The sequence below is a fragment of the Scomber scombrus genome, unplaced genomic scaffold, assembly GCF_963691925.1.
Source record: "Scomber scombrus unplaced genomic scaffold, fScoSco1.1 SCAFFOLD_77, whole genome shotgun sequence".
Taxonomy (NCBI): Eukaryota; Metazoa; Chordata; class Actinopteri; order Scombriformes; family Scombridae; genus Scomber; species Scomber scombrus.
In genome coordinates, this window is record NW_026910683.1 from 85,001 (window position 1) to 95,000 (window position 10,000).

A 10,000-nucleotide genomic window follows, 5' to 3' on the forward strand; every position below is an offset into this window, starting at 1 on the left:
CCATGAATAAAAAACACACATTAATATTATTATTATTATTATTATTATTATTATTATTACATATTATTATTATTATTAGTAGTAGTAGTATTAGTAGTATTATTATTATTATTATTACATATTATTATTATTATTATTATTATTATTATTACATATTATTATTATTATTATTATTATTACATATTATTATTATTATTATTATTATTACATATTATTATTATTATTATTATTATTACATATTATTATTATTATTATTATTATTATTATTATTACATATTATTATTATTATTATTATTATTATTACATATTATTATTATTATTATTATTATTACATATTATTATTATTATTATTATTATTACATATTATTATTATTATTATTATTATTATTATTATTATTATTACATATTATTATTATTATTATTATTATTACATATTATTATTATTATTATTATTATTTAATGTTTTTTTTTAAAGAAGGCAGATTGAAGCCTCCATGTTTCTCACTGAAGAAATGAAACATCTTTATTATTAATATTAGTATTTATATGTTTGCTGCTCTGACCCTGACCTCTGACCCTAACCTCTGACCCTAACCTCTGACCCTAACCCTGACCCTGACCTCTGACCCTGACCTCTGACCCTAACCCTGACCCTGACCTCTGACCCTGACCTCTGACCCTAACCTCTGACCCTGACCTCTGACCCTAACCTCTGACCCTAACCTCTGACCCTGACCTCTGACCCTAACCTTTGACCCTAACCTCTGACCCTAACCTCTGACCCTAACCTCTGACCCTGACCTCTGACCCTGACCTCTGACCCTAACCTCTGACCCTGACCTCTGACCCTAACCTCTGACCCTGACCTCTGACCCTAACCTCTGACCCTGAATCTCAGCTGAACCTTCGTCTGTCTGCAGGTCGACTGTCCGAACTTCATCCAGGTGTTGCAGCAGATAAATTCCTCACATCTGTACGTCTGCGGAAGCTTCGCCTTCAGCCCCCATGATGCCTTCATCGTGAGTCTGCTCCTCCTCACACTGCTCCTCCTCACAGACTGCTCCTCCTCACTGACTGCTCCTCCTCACAGACTGCTCCTCCTCACAGACTGCTCCTCCTCACAGACTGCTCCTCCTCACACTGCTCCTCCTCACAGACTGCTCCTCCTCACAGACTGCTCCTCCTCACACTGCTCCTCCTCACACTGCTCCTCCTCACAGACTGCTCCTCCTCACAGTCTGCTCCTCCTCACACTGCTCCTCCTCACAGACTGCTCCTCCTCACAGACTGCTCCTCCTCACACTGCTCTTCCTCACACTGCTCCTCCTCACACTGCTCCTCCTCACAGACTGCTCCTCCTCACACTGCTCCTCCTCACACTGCTCCTCCTCACAGACTGCTCCTCCTCACAGACTGCTCCTCCTCACACTGCTCTTCCTCACACTGCTCCTCCTCACACTGCTCCTCCTCACAGACTGCTCCTCCTCACACTGCTCCTCCTCACACTGCTCCTCCTCACAGACTGCTCCTCCTCACACTGCTCCTCCTCACAGACTGCTCCTCCTCACACTGCTCCTCCTCACACTGCTCCTCCTCACAGACTGCTCCTCCTCACACTGCTCCTCCTCACACTGCTCCTCCTCACAGACTGCTCCTCCTCACACTGCTCCTCCTCACAGACTACTCCTCCTCACACTGCTCCTCCTCACACTGCTCCTCCTCACAGACTGCTCCTCCTCACACTGCTCCTCCTCACAGACTGCTCCTCCTCACAGACTGCTCCTCCTCACAGACAGACTGCTCCTCCTCACACTGCTCCTCCTCACAGACTGCTCCTCCTCACACTGCTCCTCCTCACAGACAGACTGCTCCTCACAGACTGCTCCTCACACACAGACTGCTCCTCACAGACTGCTCCTCCTCACAGACTGCTCCTCCTCACAGACTGCTCCTCCTCACACTGCTCCTCCTCACAGACAGACTGCTCCTCACACACAGACTGCTCCTCTCACACAGACTGCTCCTCACAGACTGCTCCTCACACACAGACTGCTCCTCACAGACTGCTCCTCACACACACAGACTGCTCCTCACAGACTGCTCCTCACACACAGACTGCTCCTCACACACAGACTGCTCCTCACAGACTGCTCCTCACACACACAGACTGCTCCTCACAGACTGCTCCTCTCACACAGACTGCTCCTCACACACAGACTGCTGCTCTCACACAGACTGCTCCTCACACACAGACTGCTCCTCACAGACTGCTCCTCACACACACAGACTGCTCCTCACACACACAGACTGCTCCTCACACACAGACTGCTCCTCACACACAGACTGCTCCTCACAGACTGCTCCTCACACACACAGACTGCTCCTCACAGACTGCTCCTCACACACAGACTGCTCCTCACACACAGACTGCTCCTCACAGACTGCTCCTCACACACAGACTGCTCCTCACAGACTGCTCCTCCTCACACACAGACTGCTCCTCCTCACACTGCTCCTCCTCACAGACAGACTGCTCCTCACACACACAGACTGCTCCTCACACACAGACTGCTCTTCACACACAGACTGCTCCTCACAGACTGCTCCTCACACACAGACTGCTCCTCACAGACTGCTCCTCACACACACAGACTGCTCCTCACAGACTGCTCCTCACACACACAGACTGCTCCTCACAGACTGCTCCTCACACACAGACTGCTCCTCACACACAGACTGCTCCTCACACACACAGACTGCTCCTCACACACAGACTGCTCCTCACAGACTGCTCCTCACACACACAGACTGCTCCTCACACACACAGACTGCTCCTCACACACACAGACTGCTCCTCACAGACTGCTCCTCACACACAGACTGCTCCTCACACACAGACTGCTCCTCACAGACTGCTCCTCCTCACACACAGACTGCTCCTCCTCACAGACAGACTGCTCCTCACACACAGACTGCTCCTCACAGACTGCTCCTCACACACACAGACTGCTCCTCACAGACTGCTCCTCACAGACTGCTCCTCACACACAGACTGCTCTTCACAGACTGCTCCTCACAGACTGCTCCTCACACACAGACTGCTCCTCACAGACTGCTCCTCACAGACTGCTCCTCACACACACAGACTGCTCCTCACAGACTGCTCCTCACAGACTGCTCCTCACACACACAGACTGCTCCTCACAGACTGCTCCTCACAGACTGCTCCTCACACACAGACTGCTCCTCACAGACTGCTCCTCACACACACAGACTGCTCCTCACAGACTGCTCCTCACACACAGACTGCTCCTCACAGACTGCTCCTCACACACACAGACTGCTCCTCACAGACTGCTCCTCACACACACAGACTGCTCCTCACAGACTGCTCCTCACACACAGACTGCTCCTCACACACAGACTGCTCCTCACACACAGACTGCTCCTCACACACACAGACTGCTCCTCACACACACAGACTGCTCCTCACACACACAGACTGCTCCTCACAGACTGCTCCTCACACACACAGACTGCTCCTCACACACACAGACTGCTCCTCACAGACTGCTCCTCACACACACAGACTGCTCCTCACACACAGACTGCTCCTCACACACAGACTGCTCCTCACAGACTGCTCCTCACAGACTGCTCCTCCTCACACACAGACTGCTCCTCACAGACTGCTCCTCACACACACAGACTGCTCCTCACACACAGACTGCTCCTCACACACAGACTGCTCCTCACAGACTGCTCCTCACATAGAGACTGACTCACATTTCCTCCGCTTTGTTCACTATGTGTTTCCTCCTTATCTCCTTCTCTCCTTCTCCCCCTCTCTCCTTCTCTCCTTCTCTCCTTCTCTCCTTCTCTCCTTCAGGACACTGAGACTTTCTCCATCGCTCAAAGCCACGGCGCTAAAAGTCGCTGCCCGTTCAACCCGTTCCAGAGGAACTCCGCCATCACCATCGGTGACTCCAGTCCTATAAATATTAATATACAGTAGCAGTCAAAAGTTTGGACACACTTTCCCTGACTAGTACTAACAGTGTTATGAACAGCTGATCTGTGTAATACTGACTTATAAAGAGTATTTGTATTATTTAATAGCATCAGCTGTTGTGTATAAAGAGTATTTGTATTATTTAAGGCGGCGAGCTGTTCACCGCCACCACCACCGACTTCAGAGGAGTCAAACCTCAGATTTCTCGTCACTTCAGCAAAGATGGCCACCCAGACATCAGCCAGGACACGTCTGTCAACTTATTGGAAGGTGAGAGCATTAACTGATCCATAATCAATACTCTGTCACTGATCTGCATCTTCAGAATAAACAGAAGAAAACTAATCTTCTGACCTCTTAAACACCTTTTAACCGCAGTGAGAAACTCGACAGTCTCGATAACAGAAACTTATAATCAAATGTTTTTTACATTTTATTGTTCTGCAGAACACTTCCTGTTTCTGCATCCGCTATGACTCACTTCCTGTTTCAGAACATCCTGTCGCTCTCTGTGAAAAGGTTACACTGTTAGTGCTGGTTATATGTTTTATTCAGTCTAAACAGAGACATTAGAGCTCTAACAGAGACATAAAAGCTCTAACAGAGACATTAGAGCTTTAACAGAGACATTAGAGCTCTAACAGAGACATTAGAGCTCTAACAGAGACATATAAGCTCTAACAGAGACATTAGAGCTTTAACAGAGACATTAGAGCACTAACAGAGACATTTGAGCTCTAACAGAGACATTAGAGCTCTAACAGAGACATTAGAGCACTAACAGAGACATTAAAGCTCTAACAGAGACATTAAAGTACTAACGGAGACATTAAAGCTCTAACGGAGACATTAAAGCACTAACGGAGACATTAAAGCTCTAACGGAGACATTAAAGCACTAACGGAGACATTAGAGCTCTAACGGAGACATTAAAGTACTAACGGAGACATTAAAGCTCTAACGTAGACATTAAAGCACTAACGGAGACATTAAAGCACTAACGGAGACATTAAAGCTCTAACAGAGACATTAAAGCTCTAACAGAGACATTAGAGCACTAACAGAGACATTAGAGCTCTAACAGAGACATTAAAGCTCTAACGGAGACATTAAAGCACTAACAGAGACATTAAAGCTCTAACGGAGACATTAAAGCACTAACGGAGACATTAAAGTACTAACGGAGACAATAAAGCTCTAACGGAGACATTAAGGCACTAACGGAGACATTAAAGCTCTAACAGAGACATTAGAGCTCTAACAGAGACATTAAAGCACTAACGGAGACATTAAAGCACTAACGGAGACATTAAAGCACTAACAGAGACATTAGAGCTCTAACAGAGACATTAGAGCTCTAACGGAGACATTAAAGCTCTAACAGAGACATTAAAGCACTAACAGAGACATTAGAGCTCTAACAGAGACATTAGAGCTCTAACGGAGACATTAAAGCTCTAACAGAGACATTAGAGCACTAACAGATACATTAGAGCTCTAACAGAGACATTAGAGCTCTAACAGAGACATTAAAGCACTAACGGAGACATTAAAGTACTAACAGAGACATTAGAGCTCTAACAGACACATTAGAGCACTAACAGAGACATTAGAGCTCTAACAGACACATTAGAGCACTAACAGACACATTAGAGCACTAACAGACACATTAGAGCACTAACAGAGACATTAGAGCACTAACACCATGGCTGAACAGAACTGGCTCTCTGCTTTAAACTGGTTCAGAGTATTTAATCTGGACCTCTTTAATCCATATAAAGCGATCAGAGAACAACATTATTTAATTAGTGTCATTTTAACTTTTTACTAAATTAATTATTTTAATAGTTTATTGTTTTTATTTTTCTCTGTAAAGCAGTTTGAGCTCTATAAATAAAGTTTATCATCATTATTAACATATTAAACTCTCTCCTATGAATAGAGGGTTAGGGTTACTAAGGCCGTCTACTCTCACATCTCTTTTCTCAGCATTCAGACCTCTTGAGTTTCCTGTTCTGACATCACTTCCTGTTTTTCAGAGCCGACCTTCGTCAGCTCGTCGTTGGACCCTGAAGACGGGAAACTCTACTTCTTCTTTAGTGAAGTTGGGAAAGAGTTCAGCTTCATCGATGAGCTGCGAATCGCTCGAGTGGCTCAAGTCTGCAAGGTAAAGGGTCAGGGGTCAGGGGTCAGATAACAAGCAGCTTATATACAGACATGCAGCAGTACGGGGGGGGGGGGGACATGTCATATACACACATCAGATATCAAGTCAAACACTCAATTAAACTTTATTGATAAAGTGTTTTATTTATTGGAGCAGAGGAAGATAACTAACCAACGCTGTTCTGGACATGCAGTATGGGGGGGGCATGCAGTATGGGGGGGCATGCAATATGGGGGGGACATGCAGTATTGGGGCATGCAGTACGGGGGGCATGCAGTATGGGGGGGACATGCAGTATGGGGGGAGACATGCAGTATGGGGGGGGACATGCAGTATGGGGGGAGACATGCAGTATGGGGGGGGACATGCAGTATTGGGACATGCAGTATGGGGGGCATGCAGTACGGGGGGCATGCAGTATGGGGGGGACATGCAGTATGGGGGGGACATGCAGTATGGGGGGAGACATGCAGTATGGGGGGGGACATGCAGTATTGGGACATGCAGTATGGGGGGCATGCAGTACGGGGGGCATGCAGTATTGGGGCATGCAATATGGGGGGGACATGCAGGATGGGGGGAGACATGCAGTATGGGGGGGACATGCAGTATGGGGGGAGACATGCAGTATGGGGGGGGACATGCAGTATTGGGACATGCAATATGGGGGGCATGCAGTACGGGGGCATGCAGTATGGGGGGGACATGCAGTATGGGGGGAGACATGCAGTATGGGGGGAGACATGCAGTATGGGGGGGGACATGCAGTATTGGGACATGCAGTATGGGGGGCATGCAGTATGGGGGGCATGCAGTACGGGGGGCATGCAGTATGGGGGGGACATGCAGTATGGGGGGAGACATGCAGTATGGGGGGAGACATGCAGTATGGGGGGGGACATGCAGTATTGGGACATGCAGTATGGGGGGCATGCAGTACGGGGGGCATGCAGTATGGGGGGGACATGCAGTATGGGGGGCATGCAGTATGGGGGGGCATGCAGTATGGGGGGGACATGCAGTATGGGGGGCATGCAGTATGGGGGGGCATGCAGTATGGGGGGGGACATGCAGTATGGGGGGCATGCAGTATGGGGGGGACATGCAGTATGGGGGGGGCATGCAGTATGGGGGGAGACATGCAGTATGGGGGACATGCAGTACGGGGGGCATGCAGTACGGGGGCATGCAGTATGGGGGGGACATGCAGTACGGGGGGCATGCAGTATGGGGGGGGACATGCAGTACGGGGGGCATGCAGTATGGGGGGCATGCAGTACGGGGGGCATGCAGTATGGGGGGGGCATGCAGTATGGGGGGCATGCAGTACGGGGGGCATGCAGTATGGGGGGCATGCAGTATGGGGGGACATGCAGTATGGGGGGGACATGCAGTATGGGGGGCATGCAGTACGGGGGGGCATGCAGTACGGGGGGCATGCAGTATGGGGGGGCATGCAGTACGGGGGCATGCAGAATGGGGGGGCATGCAGAATGGGGGGGACATGCAGTACGGGGGACATGCAGTACGGGGGCATGCAGTACGGGGGCATGCAGTACGGGGGGCATGCAGTACGGGGGCATGCAGTATGGGGGGGACATGCAGTACGGGGGGGGCATGCAGTACGGGGGACATGCAGTACGGGGGACATGCAGTACGGGGGCATGCAGTATGGGGGCATGCAGTATGGGGGGGACATGCAGTACGGGGGGCATGCAGTATGGGGGGCATGCAGTATGGGGGGCATGCAGTACGGGGGGCATGCAGAATGGGGGGACATGCAGTACGGGGGACATGCAGTACGGGGGGGCATGCAGTACGAGGGCATGCAGTATGGGGGGGACATGCAGTACGGGGGGGCATGCAGTACGGGGGACATGCAGTACGGGGGACATGCAGTACGGGGGCATGCAGTACGGGGGCATGCAGTATGGGGGGGACATGCAGTACGGGGGGCATGCAGTATGGGGGGCATGCAGTATGGGGGGCATGCAGTACGGGGGGGCATGCAGTACGGGGGGCATGCAGTATGGGGGGCATGCAGTATGGGGGGCATGCAGTACGGGGGGCATGCAGTATGGGGGGCATGCAGTATGGGGGGACATGCAGTATGGGGGCATGCAGTACGGGGGACATGCAGTACGGGGGCATGCAGTACGGGGGCATGCAGTACGGGGGCATGCAGTATGGGGGGGACATGCAGTACGGGGGGCATGCAGTATGGGGGGCATGCAGTATGGGGGGCATGCAGTATGGGGGGCATGCAGTACGGGGGGCATGCAGTATGGGGGCATGCAGTACGGGGGCATGCAGTATGGGGGGCATGCAGTATGGGGGGACATGCAGTATGGGGGGCATGCAGTATGGGGGGACATGCAGTATGGGGGGCATGCAGTATGGGGGGACATGCAGTACGGGGGGCATGCAGTATGGGGGCATGCAGTACGGGGGCATGCAGTATGGGGGGGACATGCAGTACGGGGGGGCATGCAGTATGGGGGGCATGCAGTATGGGGGGCATGCAGTACGGGGGGCATGCAGTATGGGGGCATGCAGTACGGGGGCATGCAGTATGGGGGGCATGCAGTATGGGGGGACATGCAGTATGGGGGGCATGCAGTATGGGGGGACATGCAGTATGGGGGGCATGCAGTATGGGGGGACATGCAGTACGGGGGGCATGCAGTACGTATGCGGCTCTAACCACTCGACCACCTGCTCGCCTCAAAAATACATTTTCAGTAGTAAAAATGTATTTTTGGATATAAAACTTTTAGTTGAGCTGATGTTAAACATCCTGTTTATATAACCTGAACACTGAGCTGATGTTAAACATCCTGTTTATATAACCTGAACACTGAGCTGCTACATGTTAAACATCCTGTTTATATAACCTGAACACTGAGCTGTTACATGTTAAACATCCTGTTTATATAACCTGAACACTGAGCTGCTACATGTTAAACATCCTGTTTATATAACCTGAACACTGAGCTGCTACATGTTAAACATCCTGTTTATATAACCTGAACACTGAGCTGATGTTAAACATCCTGTTTATATAACCTGAACACTGAGCTGTTGTTAAACATCCTGTTTATATAACCTGAACACTGAGCTGATGTTAAACATCCTGTTTATATAACCTGAACACTGAGCTGCTACATGTTAAACATCCTGTTTATATAACCTGAACACTGAGCTGCTACATGTTAAACATCCTGTTTATATAACCTGAACACTGAGCTGATGTTAAACATCCTGTTTATATAACCTGAACACTGAGCTGATGTTAAACATCCTGTTTATATAACCTGAACACTGAGCTGATGTTAAACATCCTGTTTATATAACCTGAACACTGAGCTGTTACATGTTAAACATCCTGTTTATATAACCTGAACACTGAGCTGCTACATGTTAAACATCCTGTTTATATAACCTGAACACTGAGCTGATGTTAAACATCCTGTTTATATAACCTGAACACTGAGCTGCTACATGTTAAACATCCTGTTTATATAACCTGAACACTGAGCTGATGTTAAACATCCTGTTTATATAACCTGAACACTGAGCTGATGTTAAACATCCTGTTTATATAACCTGAACACTGAGCTGATGTTAAACATCCTGTTTATATAACCTGAACACTGAGCTGCTACATGTTAAACATCCTGTTTATATAACCTGAACACTGAGCTGCTGTTAAACATCCTGTTTATATAACCTGAACACTGAGCTGTTACATGTTAAACATCCTGTTTATATAACCTGAACACTGAGCTGCTACATGTTAAACATCCTGTTTATATAACCTG

At 48.8% G+C, this 10,000-nt stretch overlaps 1 protein-coding gene across 1 annotated transcript in view; it reads left to right on the forward strand.

Moving 5' to 3' along the window:
- LOC133977232 (semaphorin-4A-like) overlaps window positions 1-10,000 on the forward strand; it is a 28,646-nt gene that overhangs the window by 6,725 nt on the left and 11,921 nt on the right. The window contains exons 4-7 of the mRNA XM_062415319.1: window positions 921-1,019; window positions 3,890-3,980; window positions 4,160-4,282; window positions 6,052-6,179. Of these exons, the coding sequence (XP_062271303.1) occupies window positions 921-1,019; window positions 3,890-3,980; window positions 4,160-4,282; window positions 6,052-6,179 (441 nt within the window). The remainder of the gene's footprint in view (window positions 1-920; window positions 1,020-3,889; window positions 3,981-4,159; window positions 4,283-6,051; window positions 6,180-10,000) is intronic.